This window comes from Oryzias latipes, chromosome 21 (assembly GCF_053564925.1).
Source record: "Oryzias latipes strain Hd-rR chromosome 21, Olatipes_Hd-rR_3.1".
Taxonomy (NCBI): Eukaryota; Metazoa; Chordata; class Actinopteri; order Beloniformes; family Adrianichthyidae; genus Oryzias; species Oryzias latipes.
In genome coordinates this window covers 5,157,572-5,181,163 of record NC_136257.1, presented here as the reverse complement: position 1 = coordinate 5,181,163, position 23,592 = coordinate 5,157,572, and the positions used below count along the sequence as shown (strand labels likewise).

Below are 23,592 nucleotides of genomic sequence, written 5' to 3'. Positions count from 1 at the left end.
ATCTCAGTGTGGTTAGACTGTTGTGAAAGTCTCTATATAATAAGTTTTAGTTGCATCTAATTCCAAGATGAGGTTCCAGAGATGAGAAACATTTAACTGAGCAGTTTGTAGTTAGATAAGCGTGAAGAGAATGCTGTAAGAACTGCTGTGATTTGTTGAAACAAATGAAGCTTTATCTAAGGTTAAGGCAGTCTTTAGTGAAGTCAGGTTCCCCTTGCTGTCCTTTTCTATAAAACTGCTTTGGCCAGATTGTAGAATTAAAAAATGACTTAAAAGAGCCTTTTACATTGGCTTGTTTGTAGTTTATAATTAAATTCATATTGCTGCATATTAACTCATTTGAATTACTTTTAGACAAAAAGTGACGTGTTAATTCAGTGTCAGAGCTCATATACGGCAGATACGGACGCAGACCTGCAGAACAGGGGGGAACAATCAACCTGACAATATGGCAAGGGGCAAACAAGCTGATTGTGGTGATGCAGCCTGACTGCAATATTAAGAACAAGAACAGTTTCATAAAGTCAAGGGCTGATAGGAGCTGAGAATGTGGAAGGTAAAAGTTCCTTCTGCTCTATAAAAGTAGATTCAAGAGATTCCAAAGGACAGAATTAGAAATAGCTGTTTTAGTGAGTAAATTCTCAGACATCCGGTAAACGAACTAAGTGAAAACAAAAAACAAAAATATATATATATGTTTTTTTTTCAAGTAAATGAACACATTTAAAAATATATTTTTTTTTTAAGAACAGTTGTTTTTTCCCCTCATTTTGTTTGTTTTTGAATTTATACTTTTATTCTATTTTTCATTTATTTTTATTTTTAGTCAAAAGTCATTTAATTCTTTTGTGCTGCAAACATTTTACAGTTCTTCTTTAGGGCTGCACAGTATGAGGAAAACATACAATATTAGTGATAAATATTGCGATGGCGATATAACATGCGAATATAACCAGCAAAAACCTCTACCGTTAATACGTCATTTCCATTTCACTGCAACTTTTCAATTTAGATGAGAGTCAACATAACTTAAATTCTGCTCCAAATGACCCTCAACTACAAAGGAGGCGAGCATCTAACAAACATGAGTTGCATCTGATTGGTCAACAACGTAAAGGGCTCTATCCGATTGGTTAAATGCATAAAGGGATATATTTTGATTCGTCAAGTACTTCTAGCTGCCATAAGACTGTTTTAGCACATTTAAGGTAACCATTTATAGCAATTTTCACTGTCATTCGCAATATGAATATTGCACAGCTTGATATTGAGATAACGATAAATTTGCGATTTATTGTGCAGGCTTAATCGTCTTGCTAGTCCTAACATTTTTTCATGACCTTTTTTTCCTTATGCAAAAGTTTCAAGTTATAAACTGACCAGTTGGATGCCTCAGCAAAAAGAAGGTGGTACCTACTAGGCTAAACGTCAAACTTCTAAAAGTTTGACAGATTCTCTTGAGACTTCCTTCAAAGCATGTGGACAACAACCTCACTCCTGATTGGCAAGAGTGGTTGCTATAGAAATCCTGACAAAGACCGGTTCGGACCAATCACTGTTTACTGATGTGGTCTGGCTCCAACTCAGCGGCAGCTGTATTGCGAAAGAATAGCGACTGAAATAACTTTATTTGGTTGGAGCTGGAAATGAGTCGTTCTCTATGGGTGACATCACACTCAGTCCAGTCAATATGTAAAACACAAGATTTCTTATTTGTGCATAATCACAAATCTGTAGTTATACAGGTGTGATTTATTACAGTGATTGATCTGCATTTTGTGATGCTACAAAAGCCCAAGTTTTTAATTTTGATGTTTGATTTCTCTATACCTCAAAAAATATGCGCTTTTTCCTTCATGAAGGACTTATACTCTAAAGAAAATACACACAGAATCTACATCAACATGTGAAAAACAAACCGTTGCCAAACACAATTTTTTTTTTTTTCACTTCCTGAGCCCTGCAGACGTTTCCATGATGGAGGAAACTGGTTCAAACAATCCCACACACAGACTTGAGGAAGTTTACTGAGGATAAATCATGGTGTTAGTCACGGGAGAGCAGATGACCGAAGAATTATATCATATTCCAAGGAAGCATGGAGTCAGTAGGGAGGCATTAACCTCAAGTTTCAATAACTGCTTTATCTATGCCGAGCTATAAAAGTCTACTAAAAGATGAAGAAGTTTTAAATCCTTGTAAATTCATAGAAAATGTTTTTTAAGTAAACGAAAACCAATGTAATTAAGAAACACAATTTACTTCATTTTTTTTGTTGTGTTGTTGTTGCAACATCAAAACATAAGTGAACTTGCGCATTAAGCATTTGTTTTTTGTGGAAATTAGTGTCAATTTTAATTTCAGTTGATACATTTGACTGAAACGTAAAAAAAATGTGCATCAAAAATATAGAAAAATATTTAGGCTACCTTTTCTACAGAGACAACTGAAATTAAATAAAAAAAAGTTACCATCAATATTTGCAACTCTTTTGGCTACTTTTTTTGGAAACGTATTGCATTCAATTAAAAACCTTTTTTTTTCGTGGATAAAAAACCCCCCAAAATAAACGGGGGTGATCAACATTTTCAAAAGCAAAGAACTCCAAACAGGCTGGGCCCTAACCTCATCTGCCCATGAAAACTATACGATGACCGGCAATTGAAAGTAGAAAAGCCACAAGGTATCCGTGCAATAGACATGATCATTTATGTCCTCGTCACAATACTACCAGTCTGTTTTGTTCTTCCTACTTTGGCTTTTCCGTCCACAAACATTGCGGAGAAAAATGTTGGTTGTAGTTCTATTGACCAGTATCAACTGTTTATTTTTGTCTGTAGTGATGCATAAAACGAGTTTGTCTTGATGTGAAGCTGCACAGGAAGGCAGGGACCGTCAATAAAGTACACAAAAACACCCCAGACGAACAATTTCTCATTAACTCGCCATAAGTTACCTCAAAAACATCACAAGTAGTCATTATTGCTAAAACAAACTCCACAGAATTTCCTAGTATTATTACTCTTTCTCGTAGAGTAAACCAGCCTGTTTGAGTAATGCAAATAGTAGATGCATCCTTATTTTCATAGCGAATTCTAAAAAGAATTGTAGCAAATTCAGAGAACATAACGAAGTTGACAAAGTTGACCACACCCACAATGGGAGCATCCAGCTGGTCACCCACAGACTTTGCTGCTTTGTGCCTGATATTCACCGCAAATGACTCAAACAAAATAAACAACCTGTTCATTCTGGTTAATATTTAATACTTTCCCAATATTTTGCTCTGTATTGTTTGTGGATAAAGTACGTAGGAAAAACAAAATTGACTGGCAATATGTTGACGAACACATAAACTAAACGGATCGTGTCCATGAGACGGACACTTTGTGGCTTTTCAACTTTTAGTTGAAGGTCGTGTTATCCTTTTCGTGAGCAGATGAGGTTAGAGCCCAGCCTGTTTGGAGTTCTTTGCTTTTGCAGGTCTTAAAAATGTTAGAAAGAAAATCATGGAAAACATTTATACAAAGATCAGCAGCCTTTGCAGAGAGTGTAAGCTGAACTTTACTCAAAATAACTCTCAATATTGTTTAGTTGCAACACATTTAATTCAAAACGGCACACTTATTTTTTCAGTTCATCATGTCTTAGCACAGTGTATATCACTCCGCCAGGCTCCTGACTACGGTGGCCATGATACTCCAGCAATCCATCAAGCATCGTGGCTTAGTAGTTTATCATAATGAACATCTGGTTGTCTTTTGGAAGCAATCCTGTTGTTTCCACCATGTTCCACCTGTAGACGTTTGTTCTCTTGTAGCTTTCGCAGATTCTCCCCTCAGTCACCCTTGACCTTTTCACCCGCCCGGCTGCCTTCACAGACACATGCCCCGTGGCTAAACTGAAATGGGTTAATCCCGCATCACACAGGCTGTGCACTGCGCCAAACCGTTGCAGACCGAGGGCTCAGGTGTCATGAATCTATTCCCCGCAAAGGAAACTTTATAGCTCAGCTCATTCTACAAGCATGACGCGGTCATTTTCGTCTCCACTTCCCCATCTGTGAAAACAGTTAATCACTGTCAATATTTCTGACTCGCGCCAACAATTTTACCTATGCAGTACAAAACCATTCTAATATTTTGGTTACTTTACAAGAAAAAGCAAGGGAGATGGGCTTTACATACTGCTTATGTTAATCTATGTTGCACTATGATAATAAATCAGTTTTCTGCACTGGACATGCAAACATCTGTGACTTCATTTTCCAATTCTTGACAGGATTATTTAAACATGCACTGTAGTATTAGCCAACCTTGTCGGATTTACTGATGTTCGGCCAACTCCTCATGCACAGTAATTAAGAAATGGTAGTGACTTTTTTTGTCCTTTAATATCGGTTTTCACCCTTTTAACAGATGGCACACAGATTATCCAATGAATGTGTAAGTGGTGCTTGATGACAGCATGAAGACGAGTCCTTCACCTCATCTTTTTTCATTTGTGTTTTCAGGGTCGACATGTTAAGACGGGACAACTGGCAGCCATCAAGGTCATGGACGTCACAGAGGTCAGTGTCTAACAGAATCCAGGGGTTTTCAGAAAAGCAGAAAACCCAAGTTAGAAGGGAATTTGTAAATAGTCAGTAGAATAAACAGCTTCTCTATTCAGCATCTGACTGAAGTATATGTGTTGGGATAAAATATATGTTTTGTGTAATAATTTTATGAAAACAGACCAGCCAAACTACAATATTTTCCACAGTATAAGGCGCACGTACAACTTTTTTCCTCAAACGACAGTGTGCCTCACTGTCTGGAGCGCCTTATGTGTGGATTCATTCTGGTCGTGCTTAACGATGTCAAAGTGATTTTGAGAGGAACACAGCGCTCGGTCAAAATGTTGGTCTGTTTTTAAGTTGCAAACACGTTTTGGTGTTATTGTGAATTTGCTAACGTGGCTAACATGTAGTGGTGTTGAACTGTGTGGTTATTCTTTAATTTTTTTTAACATGTAACTAACAAAGTTGGGAATTAACATAGTCGCAGTAAGGTCTGGTTTAGGGGTAATGTGGAAAATAAAGTAATCACGATAAATCCAATGTTCAAGTTTTTGTGAATTAGATGGTATGATTTTCATTGTTTTTTATTCAATTAATTGTGTAATTGGACATTTCCCATACTCCCTTGCTCTGTAGCTGCTCTCTAATCTACTGTAAGTTTTTTCTTGCAACAATCACAGACCTTTAGGTCTTTTTTTGTGTGAAAGTGTTTGGAGCTTCATCTGACGCACAGGGGATTCTGCGTGTTTTGCTGTTCACTTGCAGGTTTATCTCAGAAGTCTTACTAGAATTTCCTTTTTGGTTTTATTAATTACCTTTTAACACCAGAGCTTTAGCTCCAGCGTTTACATTCTGTTGACTTCTGTAACTCTTCAGTCGTTTACGTAATTGACGTAATTCCATCCGATTCTGTAGTGGAGTAAAGCAGCATCAGTTGATTCTGCCAAGCATCAATATGCAACGCTTCGCTAATGTTTGCAGTTGCAGTTTTGTGCTGCATATCAGCGAAAGGTACGTGTTGATTGCGTAAACAGTCAAGGTGTTATTTAGGTGTCACCAGCAACATCTCCGGTGTTAAAGGGTTTAGTGAGGCATGAGGAAAAAACTAGCAAAGAGTTTTGGGTCACCTAAACCTTTCCTGCAGACTTTAGTGTGTATTGGCTTAAAGCGTCCCACAAGGTGGGAGTTTAGTGGGTTTTAAAGAAAGACACCACTGGTTTGAGCTCAGTTTGCATTATTGTGCTGTCATCCAAACTCCAACAATGAAGACAGAGCTGCTTAGATCTTCCACAGCTCTGGCTCTAGTCGAATGTTGTCACAGAGAGAATTAAATCTTGCGAGCAGGAGCTGTTTAAATCATTTCGTTTGGGCTTGTATGTAAACCTTCTTGGCTAAGAAATCTACATTTTTGTTAAATGGTTAAAAAAAAATAGCTACAGCGTCAGAGGCAAAAGCAGAACTTTAGCTCTAACCATAGAGATCAAAGGGAGCAGTGAGGAAAAGATCAGGGGATATTTGATGGAAATATGTTTATGCATTCAGACCAGCTGAGTCACTGAAGAGAATTGCACATGCTGGGGCGTGGGGTTCAAGTCTTTTAAGTAACTTTTCTGTTTTTTTTGTTTGGTAGTTAAGACTTTTATAGTGGTTCCTTTTCCGTTTGGTTCACACGATGAATTTATCTGGGCACCTTTTGAAAAATGGCAGGTACACAGTGGAAGTTTGTTTACCTCGTAACATCTTTATAAAAGGAAAAAAAATCAGATTGGTAAACAAAAAGGCAAAGATGGACTGTTGGGCGTAAAAAAAAAACATGCAACATTTTAATTGTCCAAAAATAAAGAAAAAAATTACATTTTTATGTTGCAAGCAAGTATTTCAATGTAAAGCAGCATTTTGCTTTAAGGTTTTGGCATACATGTGTGCAAACGCTTTGGAAGCTAAAATTATAGTACACACATACTGTCTTTGACAAAGCCTGTTCCTATACTTGGAGTCAACATATGGCATCTTGAGAGTGGAGTGTTAAAATGAAAAGATTCCAGAGTTGTTGGTTTTATGGGATGGGTCTAACTGCTGGTATTTGAGATTTATGTGTGCTTGATTTAATGGCAGGGCTTGGGTTTAAAATGCTGGCATGTGTTTGTGCATGTTTTGCTCCACAGTTAAATATGCCATGGAAATAGGCACTCTGTTTTGCAGCATACTTTTGCATGCAACTGTTTTTTCTTTGCTTTACACCTAGAAACACTGGGTCACATGAATATTGTTTAAATAAGAGAATGACCAACAAATGATGCGTAGAGAAGTCAAAAATCACACCACAAATCCTCAAAGTCAAAGTCATGGGCTGTAGTGTTCCGTCGTTCCTTGGTATTAAACACATTTTTGATGAGTAAAGATCACAAGCAGGAACCACAGTGACATTGCAAATGATAACATCACACTTCAAAGCAGTTTTACTTGGTAAATTCGTTTTGAATGTGTGTTTCGTCAGGAGTGTCTTGGATTGATCTCAATTTCCAACCCTGTGGCTTTATGTAAGAAGGTGTGAAAAAAATCCAAATTGTTTTTCAGATTAAGAGGCAGGAAGGAAGGGAAGGGCAGTATAGCTCCTATTTTCAAAATGAAAGGCTCTGAAGGGGCCACACAGTAAATGAAAGTGTTGGAGACATGTTGTAGTTATCTCTCTTAGAATGATTCATAAACATTCATTAAGTCCATTGAAGTTCATTTAAAGTGCATTGGTTGTCTCGCTTGAATCAGTCTATCTTGCATCGTTCTCTCTGTGTGGAGTTTGCATGTTAGCCTTGTGCATGTCTGGTTTTCTCTGGCCACTCCGGACTCCTCCTCCCACAGTCCAAAAACATGCTTCATGGGTAGGGCTGCACGATATGAGGAAAACTTGCGATATGCGATATTAATGATCAGTAGTGCTATAACGATAAAACTTGGGGTATGTAAACAAATTGCAAAACAACCAAAACATCATTCCTCTTTCATTGCAACAGTTTAAAAATTATACTCCAAATGACCCTTGTCGACATAGGAGACAAACATCTAAGATAAAAGGGCTCCATCTGATTGGTCAACAACGTGAAGGGCTCCATCCGATTGGTTAAATGCATGAAGGGATGTATTTGGTTCGTCTAGTACTTCAAGCTGCCATAAGATTGTTTTAGCGCATTTAAGTTAACCATTTATTGCAATTTTCACCGTCTTTTGCGATATGCATATTGCACAGCTTGATGTCGCGATAACGATACATTTGCTATATATTGTGCAGGCCTAATCATGGGTTAATTAGTGTCTCTAATTGTAATGGATCTGGTCTGGTGACCTCCACATTGCTTTATGCACTCACTTGTGGTGAAAAATGCACCACCGGTGATCAAGCTGCTAGTGGCGCAGAAGTCAGCAAAGATCTCCCCGTTTTCGTTCATTTCCCCAAGTCCTTGGCGGCCCATAACCTCTTTGTATCTGCTGTTGTCACTGCCAACCTTGGCGTTGAAGTCACCCATTTCAATGATGATGTCTCGCTGTGGTCAACTTTGCAAAATGGTGGTCAGTCCGTTGTAGAAGTTTTCCTTTTCTTCTTCATTGCTGTTTTTGTTGGGGCATAGCACTGGATAATGTCCATGTTTATCCTTCTTTTGTTAGTTCGGAACGTCGCCACCAGGAGTCTGGAGCCATTTGCCTCCCATCCAATAGGTGCTCTCTGTGCTGTCCTGGACAGCATCAATGCTACTCCATGCATGTGGGGTGAGCTGTCTACCTCGTGTCTGGAATATAGTATCAGCTCTCCCGAGGCGAGCTTCATCTGACCGAACAAGTCCACCTAGATTTGCTGATTCCCAGCACACCGAGGTTGTAGTTTTTCATCTCAGCCGCCACCTGAGCAGACTTGCCAGTTGCATACATGGTCCTGACATTCCATGTACCGATGTTGATAGTGGCCCTGGTAGAGATGATGGCCGTCGGCCTGGCAACTTCCAAATAAGTCTGGCTTCCACTACCAGGCATCGTAGTACCTCCAGCCAGAGGTCCATCCTCTCCCAGGTCTGGAATTCCTGTTATATTTCCTGTTAGCTCCAGTAGCAGTGAAGGTTTTTTATTGGGACAGTCTGCTGACCCTTCGCCCAACCCTCCTCCTTCCTCTGTGCTTGGAACCGGCAAGAGATTCTAAAGAACCTCCCAAGCGTGGGGACCGCTGGAAGAACTCGCCTAAGACCGGTCCGCCCAGGGAGCTCTTGTATGCGACATATATCCCAACCGGGGGTAACAGGCTAAAGATGAAAGAATTGTAATCAGGTTTGATTGTGAGTGAGTGTGTTTTTATGTGACTATAGGATGGATTGGCAAAAAGTCAAGGGTGTACCCTGCCCATACCTAACAGTAGCTGGGATAGGCTCCAGCAATCCTATGATCCCAAAAGGAAATAAGTGGGTTTAGAAAAATAGATTAATGAAAAAAATAATATGTTTGTCCTACCTCTTTTTTCCTGTGCTTTTTTGTTCTTCCAAGAACTTTCTTTGTGCTAACAGTTTTTCTCGTTCATTTTCTCTGGCTAGGTCTTGTAAAACCTACAGAGGAATAAGCACGATGGTTGTCCTCTGTCTGTCAATGTTTTTTCTTAGTGAATTAGAAATGTTTTTAAGACCTGTAGGCTCAAACTGCCCTCAATAAATGTTAAAAAAAGATAAACTGACAGGTTTAAAATTGGTGCCCAAGACAAGTTCCCTGGAGTGGTTGCTTGTTACAGACATGCCTTCTGGTCTCTCAAAGCCAAAGCCTCTATTTTCCATGATATTTCCAATTGGCGGCCCGCCTGTCCCTTGGGGTCGTGGTTTTGTCAGCTTTTGCTCTCATTGTGTGCTGCAATACTTTAGCAACTATATGGCCGCCACCGAGTCTCCCCATTGTGTCATGCCCAAGAATGATAATGAGCGGCTTCGGGAGTCTTTGTTTTTGAAAGGCAGACTTCAGGGGAAGGTGAAAACGTGGCCCGTAACGATGCATAAAACTTGCTCCGCTGGTCCATTGTTTTTAACCTTTTTTGAGCCAATGTACACTTTTTCCTAGACAAAAATCCTGCGGAACACCAGCAACTAAAGATTAAAAAATAAAAGGAGGTAAACTATAACAATCTTGTGTGCATTTTTTGTAATTATTGTAGCACAAAAATTTGATGTTGCAGCTGTTTTCCCTAAAACTAGCTTTAGTTTTCAATAAGAATTTTGAACTAAATGAGTTGAAAATTCCTCGTAGTCCCTATAGGAGACACTTAAGTCCGGCTGCAAGGACAAATGGGGCAGACAAGGGCGAGTCAAAGTACATGGGCAGCTTTTATACGGGGGAAAAAGAGCGAGAGAGGCAGTCAATGCATGACAGAGAGAAGGTGATGTCATTATCTCTGTGCTGCATCTGGATCCTGGCATGTAGGTCACAGTTTGGCTGCCAGTTCTCCATCCAGCTTTACCTTGTTTGTCCACTGGGTGTGTTTTTTTTTAATGTTTGCTGTTTGTTGAACCAGTAGTTTAAGGTTCTAAAAAAAATGGCAGCAGTGACTTAACCTTATTTTGCTCCATCACAAAAAAAGGGAGGTTTATGATAGAAAGTCATAGCATTGGTGTAGACTTGAAGGATGATGGTTCTCACAGTGCTGGTGCAGGACTTAAAGGTATGGAAATTCTGTACAGATTGTTGAGCAGCATTAGAGTAATTTGATTGAAATTGATTAGGATGAAAAAAAAAATCATGGCAATTTATTTTATTTTATAGGCAAATTTGATCTATTAAAGGAATTTAAACTACTGTACAACATCTTCTTTCTCTTTCGGCTTGTCCCATCGGGGTCGCCACAGCGAAACAACCTCTCGGTCGAGGATGAGTCGCATGGTTAACTTGGCAATGTTTTACGCCGGATGCCCTTCCGGACGCAACCCTCTCAATTTATCCAGGCTTGGGACCGGCAGAGAAGGGAATAGGGAGCAGCCCGGATTCGAACCCTGGTTTCACGGACGGAAGTCGCCGCAGACCAGCACGAGCTAAACCGGCTCCCAGACTACTACTGTACAACATGATGTTGACAAAAGTTGGCGATAAAAACAGAAGTGCTCAACTTTGAACTGGTGGGGAAAAGCGGGTACAAAGTTCCATCTTCACTTCATCTTCATTGTGTTCGTGGTCAGCTAATGAATCGTTTCTAAACTACGGACACACTGAGCCTTTGACTCTAAACGCTAAAACGTGGGTCCTTGAACGCGAGTGTTTTAATGCTGGGCTTCACCCTTTAAAAGGCTTTACTACTTAAGCCGATTGAGTTTAATTCCATTTAAATCAGCTTTTTATTAGAAGTTGGGCCTGTTTGACTCTTTGAAGTCATTTCTGTTTTGTAAACAAACCATAATAAATCAGATTAATTCCCAAGCATTGTTTATGAATACGCAGACATCATCAATCACTCACTTTTTGTTGGACTTTTTTTCTGAAAGTTGCATTAAAGAACGCAAAACGATGGCTCTCTTCTTTAGCATAAAAAAATCTGTGGGTTTTGTATCCACTCTGACCTTATCAGTTAATGTTTGGAGATCATATATTTATCTTACCTTTACTATTCCCATATGGTTTCATCAACCACCGGGTTGACTGACGGGGCAGACCGCTCACCTGCTGGGAGTCTGGCTCAGCCTCTGCTGCCTCTCTGCTGAGTGGATTAGCAGGAGGAGCTGGCCATCCAACTGATGTGCTGGCCTCCTGACTGGCTGGCTGGCGGGCAGGCTGGCAGGCAAAGTCACTTGCTGTCTGTCACCAGCACCACGAAACAGTTAAAAAAAAAAAAAAAAGCATGTTGCGATGTTGTACTTAGGATGTGTTTGCAGGGTGATTCCTTATAGATCTGCTGTTAAGTTTTAGTTTTGGCTGTAGGAAAAGACCCTAAACTCAACATGTGTTGCTCTTTTCATATATTGTCAACATAGTCATAGAATTAAGCGAAAACATTTTCCAATGTCTGATAGCATAGAAACAGTGTAAAGTGTTCATAGTCAAGCCCAGCTTTCTGGACTCATTTAGAGATGATGTTTGTGTTGGTTAGCAGAAAACTGAGCGGTAACTAATGGGTTTTTATGGAAATAGAGGGATGTTGCAGCTTTTCTTGTGATTTTAAGCTCTGTAACTCTAACCATGACTCTAAAATGTCATTAGAGGGATGTGTGCAGCTAAGAAAGCACCAAAACATTGATGTGGTTTTATCAAACTCCGTGTTAACTGAAAATTGACATTAAAAAAGGAAATGGGTGGATAACTGCAGTCTGAAATCTCTGTTATATTCTTCAGGTTAGTTGTGTTCATTTATCATTACACTATGTTGTCTAGAGAAGCTGTCCAGCTCTAAAGAAATCACATTTTCTAAAGATTTACCATCAGTACCGAACAAAGCCAACATGTCTCAATTTGCAGTGTTCCCAAGTTCCTGGTCAGCTCCTGGGAGTTTTCCTTTGTGGTCATCCAATGTGGTTGGAATTTGTTTGGTAGCCCAGGCTGCAGTGAAAGTGTCACGTCACCCTTTAGTGCTGCATTATGAAATGGGAACTCCTGGTTTCATCAAAAAAAACTAGAAAAAAGTGACATGACCGTAATCTCTAAAAGATGGTTTGATAATATTTTTCATCTGCTTTGTAATATTATAAAACTATAATGAAGATGACATAAAAAATCACAATCATCAGACTGTCCTACAAGCAGAAATAAAAATGTTAACTTTAATTAATTTGTCCCGCAGGATGAAGAGGAAGAAATAAAGCTGGAAATCAACATGCTGAAGAAATACTCTCACCACAGAAACATAGCTACATACTATGGAGCCTTCATTAAGAAAAGTCCACCAGGTCATGATGATCAACTCTGGGTAAGTTGACCAAAACCAGAACATAATGCTTTGCTGTTAATGCAAATTTAAAGGGAGCAGAGGTATTACTAAAGTACTACTTGGTGATCTATTTCAATCTCGTTTCAGCTTTAAAATATCAAAAACAAAAAGGTTCTTATGTTACAATGCAAAAAGTAAGTGAAAAGTTAGCTCTGTTGAATAAGAAATGGAAAATAACCATTAAAAAATCACTGGACAATAGTTACTTTTTATGGATCATAGTTTCATATTTGTGTTTTTTGGTCTTGACAAAATTATCTGAATTTCTTTTTTTAATTTAGCTTTAAAAAAAGTGTTATTACAAAAAAAAAGTAAATGTTTTTCTGTTAACATTGCTAAAAACAGTGCTTGTTTAGTCTGCTAGTTTGGAGTTTGTCTGTCATATTTAACGGATCAGGTCTAGGAAAGACTGTCAGGTGCTGGACATTTGTGGCCTGATGACTGGCTTGTGGTTTGAAGCAAAAATACTGCTTTAATGAATAGAGACCCACTGTGTTACAGTACATTTGCTCCATAGATAATTCCCTGAACACAAGCAGACCCTCTGAGGTTTGGGGTTTCCCTGTGATCGGGTTGATATATCTGCCCAAGATTTAAGGGGGAGTCGTGTTTCATGTTAGGGAGGTTGCCAAAAAATACGCTGGCTCCTTAATGATCCTAGATTTAACTAAGTACAGCGATGCCAGCAACATGAAGCCTCACAGGGTTGAATCAAAGGCACCAAGGAAGGTGAGTTTGGTTCCATACATGTGGGCGTCACAGCCTTTAGAAAATTATTTACATTTTTTCAGGACTATTTTCTTCCAATACAGATTTTGAGGCAGGAAATTAGACCAGAAAAACCTTTAGGTTATCACATCAGACTGTAGGAGCAAAAGTTAAAATCAACAAGCTATACTTTTGAAGAGGAAACAAAAAAAGTCGGTCCAAACCATTGGTTGTATATGAGAACTGGACCAAGTGAGTGTGATGTCACCCATAGAAAAAGAAAATGGCTCACTTCCTAAATTAAGTCAAGTCATTCACTTTTTTTTCTTTTTGCAATACGTATAGTGGTGGACAAAATTGTTGGTACCCCTCAGTTAAGGAAAGAAAGTCCACAATGCTCACTGAAATTACTTGAAACGTTCAAAAGTAACAATAAATTAAAATTTAGTGAAAATTAAATCATCAAAATCAGCCATTACTTTTGAGTTGGTGATTAACAGAATTATTTAAAAAAAAAAAAAACTCATGAAATAGGGCTGGACAAAAATGATGGGTCCCATAACTTAATATTTTGTTGCACAACCTTTTGAGGCAATAACTGCAATTAAAGGGTTTCTGTATTTGACAATGCGCCTTCTGCACCTGTCCACAGGTATTTTGGCCCACTCCTCATGAGCAAACTGCTCCAGTTGTCTCAGGTTTGATGGGTGTCTTCTCCAAATGTCATGTTTCAGCTCCTTCCACTGATGTTCAATGGGATTCAGATCTGGGCTCATAGAAGGCCACTTCAGAATAGTCCAACGCTTTTCTCTGAGCCATTCTTGGGGTTTTTGGCTGTGTGTTTTGGATCGTTGTCCTGTTGGAAGACCCATAACCCGCGACTGAGACCAAGCTTTCTGACACTATGCAGCACATTTCTATCCAGAATGCCTTGATAATCTTGAGATTTCATTTTACCTTGCACAACTTCAAGACACCCTGTGCCAGATGCAGCAAAGCAGCCCCAAAACAGAACTGAGCCTCCTCCATGTTTCACAGTAGGGACAGTGTTCTTTTGGTTGGATGCTTCATTTTTGAGTCTACCAACATAGAGCTGATGAGCCTTACCACAAAGCTCCAGTTTTGTCTCATCTGTCCAAAGGACATTTTCCCAGAAGCTTTGTGGCTTGTCAACATGCATTTTTGCAAATTCCAGTCTTACTTTTTTATGATTTCCTTTCAACAGTGGTGTCCTCCTTGGTCGTCTCCCATAAGGTCCACTCTGGCTCAAACAATGACGAATGGTGCGATCTGACACTGATGTACCTTGATCTAGGAGTTCACCTTTAATGTCTGTGGAGGTTGTTCTGGGCTCTTTGGATACAGTTCCAACTATCCGTCTCCTCAATTTGTCATCAATTTTCCCCTTTCGGCCACGTCCAGGGAGGTTGGCCACTGTCCCGTGGGTCTTAAACTTCTGAATAATATGTGCCACTGTCGTCACAGGAACTTCAAGCTGCTTAGAGATGGTTTTATAGCCTTTACCTTTACGATGTTTGTCTATAATTTTGTTTCTAATGTCCTGGGACAATTCTCTCCTTCACTTTCTGTTGTCCGTGTTCAGTGTGGTTCACACCTTTTCCCCAAACAACAATGTGACTATTTGTCTCCCTTTAAATAGGCAGACTGACTGATTATGGGTTTGAAAACCGCTGTGATGTCAATAAAAGGACACACCTGAGTTCATCATGGGCAATTAGTTCTCAGCCTTTTATGGAGGTACCATCATTTTTTGGCTGATTTAGATTATTTTTCAATAAATTTTATTTTTTTGTTGCTTTTGAACGTTTCAAGTCATTTCAGTGAGCATTGTGGACTTTCTTTCTTTAACTGAGGGGTACCAACAATTTTATACACCACTGTATACCGCCATGTTGGAGCCAGACGTCTTCAGTAAGCGGTAATTTGTCCAAAATCTGTCAATTCAAACATTCAAAGTGGGGTCAGAAGGCAGCACATACTTTTTATTGAGGCATATTGTCCAAAAAAAAAAGCCAGCAGAGCAACGATGGTTAATCAGAGCTATAATGACTAACGGCCGTTTTTTTCTCAATAGATGTCAAGCTCTTTGCTTTCTCCAGCTCTGGGCTAACTTGAAAGAACTGGTTGCTTGAGGACATAGAATCAACACATTTCCTTTGTTTAAAAAAACAATATTAACCATATTGTTAATATTGTCTGAACAGATATCCATTCAGTATGAGTCAACAGATGTTTTCTAGCTCAAATTTGGAGCTGGAGTGCTTCTCTGCTGCATGGATCAAGCAGAAGCACAGGTCTGCGCCATTCTTATTAAATAAGTGTACTGAGTGGAAGGTGTGTTGATTTTACTGTCGGGCTCAGTTGACTTGGGTGGTGACCCCTAACCTTCTTCTTTAAGCGGAACAGTGGAAGCCACATGGGATTTTGGCTTCTTAGAGCCAGCGGGAACTTCCTGTTTGGAACCCGAGGGGGGAGGGGTCACTCAGTCCAGTTTTCACATACAGTCAAACACATGTAAAAGTATTTTTTCTTTTTATTGTGCTGCCCCAGAACACCTCATTTTTGTTTAGAAATATTAAGATGGAAATGTCAAACATGATAAGTCGGTGAGCACATCTCAAAGTCCACAAAGATCAAGAGTTGGTGTGTTTGACACATTTATTTCAACTGCAGCTCAGCTTTTTGCTTTACATGCTATTTCTGCAATGATAACCCGAGGTTTTCATTGACCTGAGCAATGGCGAGATTTATCCGGAATAAACGACTAGCTGCTAATGATCTTCTTTGCTGACCATCACTGAAGACCTCACCCAGGAGCAGTGAGCGTTTGTGTGCATCTTCAGGCAAAACTGACAGACAATACAGCACCATCTGAAAGGTCATTAAAACAAATAATGTATAGTGCAGAGGCGGATTAGAAGCAAGCTTTACTTCATCGTCGTTTCGGTGTGGAATGCGCCTAATTTTCATGACTTTCTTAGTTGCGCCAAGAGTTTTTAAGACTTTCATATCGGCGGTCTTTTCCCTTCCTTTGGGATTTGTGTTGGTGCTTTTTTTCTCGTCAATGCCGTCTCTCAAAAGCCACACTACTTCCTGTATCAATTACTGCTCAGAGGAAATGTGCGGGAAGATGTTTTTTTCTCCCCATTATCCTTTCACTCCTTCGAGTGTGTCTCGTTAGCGGACTCTAATGGGTCACACGGCACTGTAGACGAAAAGAGGAGCTAGAAATTCCTCTCATCTGTTTGCTCAAATCCTGAAGCAAGTTTTGCAACAAAAAAATAAGGGAATATAATCCTTTGTTGATGTGAAACTGTGTTTTTTTTTTGTTATTTAGGTGGCATGAGTATCCAGTCCTGAACATAACTCTGCTGTTCTCTTCCAGCTGGTGATGGAGTTCTGTGGTGCTGGTTCCATCACAGATTTGGTGAAGAACACCAAAGGCAACTCGCTGAAGGAGGACTGGATCGCCTACATCTCCAGAGAAATCCTCAGGGTGAGTTCATTTACTAATACTTACTATCACTCAAATATGCATGCTGTGTGTCTCGTGTCCAATTCAGCTAACAGAAATTAGCTTATAAAAGACAATCAAACGTGGTTTTGTGTATTGATGTGGTGTTTGTTTGGGCAGGGATTGGCTCACCTTCATGCTCATCATGTCATCCACCGAGACATTAAGGGACAAAACGTGCTGCTGACAGAAAACGCAGAAGTCAAACTGGGTACGAGCTGCTTTCCCTTTTGTCCTTTATCTTCATCCTAATGTTTCCCTTTCTTGTGAAAGGCTTGATGCACAGGTGCAGTAAAGCTCTCATGGAAAAGATTGACTTTCTCACTGTAATTCAACGGTATATGTGTTGTTTAAAAATGAGTCCTTAACATTTTTTGTTGTTACTTGTGTAACTGCTGAAAAAAGGGTTACACATTTTAGTTGGGAGGGTCCCTATGACCTCTACTATTCATTCAGCTGCCATTTAATCCAGGACTCGGGGAAAATCAACCTGAATACTATTTCTTTATAATCAGAAATAAATTAGATCATGATGGGGTTGAAGTTGAACGTCTAAATCAGGATTCAGGTCTGCGTTTCTATGGAATGATTTAATTTATTTAACCTTGATTTTGGAGACTTTACTAAATGTAGTTTTTTTTTTTTGAGGCAACGCTTAAGACTTCTTTAACACTTGGGTGCTTTTTAGCAAGGTTCTAAACGGTTTTGTTTCTTTTCCTCCATATTTTTTTAATCTGTGGTGATTGCAGATTAGCTTTTGATCATAGTTATGATCCATAAAAAAATTTTAATTTTATTTTAATGCTAGCCATCTGTAAAAATGTTGAGTCATTTCAACTGGTTCCGATGTGTCCCCAGTGGATTTTGGCGTGAGCGCTCAGCTGGATCGGACGGTGGGTCGGAGGAACACCTTCATCGGGACTCCATATTGGATGGCTCCAGAGGTCATTGCGTGCGACGAAAACCCCGACGCCACCTATGACTACAGGGTAAGAAGTGGGTAACGAGCTCGGCACAGGATAGAAATTTGTCGCATCTAAAATGTCTTGTGGCTGGATTTACTATACATTTAATACATAACCTCGAATGGGAGATTTAGCTATTTCTTTTCCCAAGTTCGTAAATGAGAGGATTTAGTATTTAAAGCTCTTGACTCAGTTGTGTCTGCATGTCCAAAGTGGGGTAAAGTTGACATGTTTTAATAGCATTCAACACCAAATAATTGAAAGCAATTACCGTAAATTCCGGACTACAAAGCGCACCCGATTACAAGCCGCACCCACCCATTTTCACGTGTTTAACTGCTTTTAAACATACACAAGTCGCGTCGGAGTAAAAGCCGCATGGATTAGGCAACACAGTAAACCTGACCAATCACATCCTGACTCCCAAACCAAGTGAGATTTACAACCAGACTGTGGGAGGAGTCAGCCTTGCCTCGGGCTCATGCATTCAGAGCAGGGGTGGGCAATTCCAGGCCTCGAGGGCCGGTGTGTCTGCATGATTTCCAGATAGTCTTGCCCTACTCATGGCTGATTACCTGGTTCAGGTGTGTCCAGCCAATAATCTTGCCCTACTCATGGCTGATTACCTGGTTCAGGTGTGTCCAGCCAATTAGAACATGCCAGAGCAGGGTATGTTGGAAAACATGCAGGAATGCGGCCCTCAGTGCCCACCTCTGATTCAGAGGATACCCACACCTGCTAAAAAGCATGGACCTCTATTCTGTTCACAAGTTCCTCAGTAATGGTTTTTTAATTAATTTTTTTTTTGTTTTGTTTTTTTTACTTATTGACAATCTAGGTATCATACATAAAATTACAAACAGTAACCATATAATCAACATTACATCCCTCAGTTATGATGAGGAAATTTACATCCGCGATCCCCCATTTCCCATAAGTCTTAGGGGCTAAAGGCGGGGCCTCGCCACACTGTTGTACGTGTTTAAGAATGAGCAAGTATCAGCAGTGCATGGAGGGGTGAACGGGAACAGCTCTCCTTCCGCTTGTGTCGCGGCAGCGTTATGGGAGTAACAGGGCTGGTTAAAAAACACACCAGTAAAATAAAGCAGCGACGACTGAAAAGCGCGCGCCTCAGCGCGGCGCGTGCGTAAGAAGTTTCCTTTCACAACAAACACTGTAGCTCCGCGTATGCCTCTGAGCTCCGCGCTCGCCGCGTGCGCTCCCCTTCCTATCTTCTCCGACACCTCTGGCCTGGGCGGCTCCAGGGAGGAGCGAATCGTGTTTGTGCAGAGCAATCGGACTTAATGCTGTACGTTTTGTGGATGAGGGGCGGATGCGTTGTTACTTGTGGGAGCCATCAGACTGCCATCGACCCCGCAGCTCTATGTGATGAGCAGCAGGAGAACATGTCTCCAGCTCACACGGAGGCTGTGAGCTTTTCAATGCAAATTTCGGGACAGTCCTTAGAAACCGTAAAAACGATCACGTCGATTTGTGTTTCCAGTCGTGTCCCGACAAAATAAAGGCTGATGTTATTCCCACATATTTACGTGCAGCCAGCCGAGTCACTATGACTCAGAGGTAAATTCACTCCATGCGCTGTTCTCTCCATCACGCAGCTCACCAGCTTTTCCAAACCCGTTGGTGATGGTGGATTTTTTCACGCTGCTTTTAACTATTGCTTTTAACTTGAAAGCTTCATCATATCGTAGCGGCGATCACGTGCACATTGGGTCTAATGGCACCAAAGGATTCTGGGATGCGGCCGGGCATGCGTGTTTCGTTGAACCATGACTGAAGTGTCTAAGACCTGAAGTGAGGTCCATGCTGTTTGGCTGTTTAATGTGTTGAAAAACAAATGACTTGTGCTTGGTGTCAGATAGAGAATTCAAACCATTCACTGAGTCCGAAAGTACGTACATGGTGCCCGCCAATTGAATCCATAAATTAGCCGCGTCACTGAACAAGCCGCAGGGTTGTTAGCGCAGGCTTATAGTCCGGAAATTACGGTAGATTTATATTTGTATATTATAAAATATTTAGGGTATCTGCTGCCTTTCTTTGAGCTAAAACTGGTTTTAATGTTTGATTTCTTACAACAGTTCTGTATGAACAGTTTCATGTAATCAAAAAAAAACATTGTTGATGTGTTGAATTTAAATACGTTTTTGTTTCCTTTTAGTTTAGAAAATGTATTGTACCTGCACTTGTTCCACATTAGTCATAAATGGTGTAAGTATGTATAAAAACCCTAAATGAAGCTTTTCCCCCTCTGTCAGAGCGACCTGTGGTCTTGTGGAATCACCGCCATAGAGATGGCTGAAGGAGCGCCTCGTAAGTACAAGTTAACAGAAAGGAGACTTTCAGTCAGTTTCAGAAATATTTTACTTCATATATGCAGACATTTTGTTTTATTTCCTGGTTGAAATGCAAATATTTATTAAGCCTTACACAATAAACTTTTCAGATTAATTGTAATTTTTTAAAGGTAAAGCCACTGATATTAATTTGATCAAAGTTTAATAAAAAAAAACTACAAGAATGGCATCTATCATGTTTTACATATCTGTTCATAGGTCAGTTTGAGAGATGAACTATGTAAGGGTTAATGGCCGACGAAGTGTGCGGTTACTACTTTTTAACGCACGCCGTGGAAGCCTGAACCGTCCGACGCGAAGTGCGTTAAAAAGTAGTAACCGCACACTTCGAAGGCCATTAACCCGCTTATACCATGGTCCTTTACAAAAGCAATACATATTAACCAGATTTTAGTCCTTAATTCTTGGTTTTTTTTTCGATTTGGATCACTTTTCTCATAAACAGCGTACTATATGTTAGGTGATGCGGCGCATCGCGCCGCATCACGTAACATATAGTCCGCGTCGCGCAGCACCACCGCTGCAGTCAAGATTCGGCGATATATATATATGCTGATCGTCCCGATGGGTTGAATAAAGCATCAATTCAGAGGGAAAGTTAATCGCTTACCGCTTGTTTTTGCCCAGATGATGAAGCTAAAGGTTGTTTTATAGAAGCCGGCGCAGTGATACAAGTCATTTAAGCTAGCCGACCGGAACTTCTTTTTTCACCGTGCAGTTATCAGGTTTTAACGCATACCCAGCAGCCAATCAGAATCAAGTATTCAACCGGACCATGGTATGAAACCCTTTATTGCAATAGATAGACCTGACTGTAAAAGGTACACATCAAAATATAAGGTTGTGTTTTTACACACCTTGACTAATTTGGTTTTGCCAGAGAATTTCAATTGAAAGTTACTAAAATGACACCTGGATATGTCTTACTTGGGGAAGTGTTTTCCTTTGTTTTCTTTCTGTGGCTGCAGTTTCTGAGGAGTCACATGTCCATTAATGTCTGTTTTGTCCTGTTTGTGTTTTCTACACTGCAGCTCTGTGTGACATGCACCCAATGAGAGCCCTCTTCCTCATCCCCAGAAACCCTCCCCCTCGGCTCAAGTCCAAAAAATGGTACAGCCGGCTTTCCGTCCTTCACCCCCCGTGCACACTCCAAGCAAAACAAATCCACGTACATCGCTATGACCATCCTCAATTTACTCCAAGCATGACTTTCTTGTAGGTCCAAAAAGTTTTTTAGCTTCATCGAGGGTTGCTTGGTCAAGAACTACACTCAGCGTCCTCCCACCGAGCAGCTGCTGAAACACCCGTTCATCCGAGACCAACCCAACGAGAGGCAAGTCCGCATCCAACTCAAAGACCACATCGATAGAACCAAGAAGAAGAGGGGAGAAAAAGGTTAGTCTATAAGGACAACCTGTTGGATGTTTTATTTTGTTCATTTATGAAACATTCAAAACATTCTGTAACTTTTTTTTCCTTTGTTTTTTTTTTTCAATTCTAATTTTTCTTTTTTTTATGTCAAGATGAGACTGAGTATGAGTATAGCGGAAGTGAAGAGGAGGAGGAAGAATCATCTGAGCAAGAAGGAGAGCCAAGGTATTTTTTAAATGTTTTATTTATAGTTATACCATGGTCCGGTTGAACACTCGATTCTGATTGGCTGCTGGGTATGCGTTAAAACCTGATAACCGCACGGTGAAAAAAGAAGTTCCGGTCGGCTAGCTTAAATGATTTGTATCACTGCGCCGGCTTCTGTAAAACAACCTTTTGCTTCATCATCTGGGCAAAAACAAGCGGTAAGCGATTAACTTTCCCTCTGAATTGATGCTTTATTCAACCCATCGGGACGATCAGCATATATATATCGCCGAATCTTAACTGCAGCGGTGGTGCTGCGCGACGCGTACTATATGTTACGTGATGCGGCGCAATGCGCCGCATCACGTAACATATAGTACGCTGTTTATGAGAAAAGTGATACAAATCGGAAAAAAAAAACAAGAATTAAGGACTAAAACCTGGTTAATATGTATTGCTTTTGTAAGTGACCATGGTATAAGCGGGTTAATGGCCTTCGAAGTGTGCGGTTACTACTTTTTAACGCACTTCGTGGAAGCAACCGTCCTCCGCTTCGCGTCGGACGGTTCAGGCTTACACGGCGTGCGTTAAAAAGTAGTAACCGCACACTTCGTCGGCCATTAACCCTTACATATACATATATATATATATATATATATATATATATATATATATATATATATAACTATGTGTAGTGTTATATAAAAAAAATTGTATAAAGTTTATGAAAAAAAGAAGAGGTAGAACTTTAAATAACTAGTACATGATCCAAATAATGAACTACTATTACTAAAATTATTATAAGACGTCATATTTAAAGAATAAAGCTCGAGGTTGTGTTAAAACAGAAAACTTGATTCGTGTTAATTAAACTACTCTGTTTCGTCTGTCTATGTAGCTCCATAGTAAACGTGCCGGGCGAATCGACGTTGCGCCGGGACTTCATCCGACTGCAGCAGGAGAACAAGGAGCGCTCGGAGGCTTTGCGCCGCCAGCAGCTTCTGCAGGAGCAGCAGCTCCGGGAGCAGGAGGAGTACAAGCGGCAACTGCTGGCTGAACGACAGAAACGAATCGAGCAGCAGAAGGAGCAGAGGAGGCGTCTGGAGGAGGTGAGCGTTCGGCTCGCTGTCATACATGAAGACACAGACGTAAATGCATGAAGTCATAAGGATTAGATTGAAGGGTGTTGTTGCAGTGAGGCACAGAGACTCAGTCATTTAGACTTTTATTTTCTAAATATGGATGGCAGACCTAAGTAACTAATAATAATAAAAAAATCATCATTTAAAAAAAAATTTCGCAGTTGGTTCTGTTTTGCATATTATAATTAGAGAAAACAAAAATGTCATTAAAAAAGTTAAACAACAAAAAGTGATAACCGCACGCCCCACAAAGAAGTTTCGGTCACTTAGCTTAAATCTTCTGTTTCACTGTGCCGGCTTCTTTTAAACAACCTTTAGCTTCATCATTTGTACAAAAACAAGCGGTAAGAGGAGAAATTTCTCTGAACTGATGCTCTATGTAAAACATTAGCATATATATATATATATATATATATATATATATATATATATATATATATATATATATATATATATATATATATATATATATATATATATATATATATATATCGCAGAATCTTGACTACAGCGGTGGTGCGCCGCCTTGTCATGTTACCGTGTTGGCTGCACCACTTAATAAATAGTCCGCTTTTCGTGAAAAGGAAAAAGTGTAATTATAATTCAAGTATTAATTTCTTTTTCTCTGTATATTCGTTTTATGACCATAAATACACTTATTAGTCCTTTTAGAAGGACTAAAAACTGGTTAATATTTATTTATTTTGTAAGTGACCATGGTATAAGGGTTAATGGCCTTCAAAGTATGCATTATCACTTTTTAATGCTTTGCGTCAGACGTTTCAGGCTTCCACG

At 39.9% G+C, this 23,592-nt stretch overlaps 1 protein-coding gene across 15 annotated transcripts in view; it reads left to right on the top strand.

Annotated features, from left to right (window-relative positions):
• Positions 1–23,592, top strand: part of LOC101157981 (mitogen-activated protein kinase kinase kinase kinase 4) — a 77,748-nt gene that overhangs the window by 27,975 nt on the left and 26,181 nt on the right. For all 15 annotated transcript variants that reach the window (XM_078939135.1, XM_078939139.1, XM_078939137.1 and 12 more), the window contains exons 3-12: positions 4,514–4,570; positions 12,345–12,470; positions 16,606–16,716; positions 16,855–16,945; positions 17,593–17,723; positions 19,979–20,033; positions 21,109–21,187; positions 21,297–21,472; positions 21,601–21,673; positions 22,554–22,764. In XM_078939135.1, the coding sequence (XP_078795261.1) occupies positions 4,514–4,570; positions 12,345–12,470; positions 16,606–16,716; positions 16,855–16,945; positions 17,593–17,723; positions 19,979–20,033; positions 21,109–21,187; positions 21,297–21,472; positions 21,601–21,673; positions 22,554–22,764 (1,110 nt within the window). The remainder of the gene's footprint in view (positions 1–4,513; positions 4,571–12,344; positions 12,471–16,605; positions 16,717–16,854; positions 16,946–17,592; positions 17,724–19,978; positions 20,034–21,108; positions 21,188–21,296; positions 21,473–21,600; positions 21,674–22,553; positions 22,765–23,592) is intronic.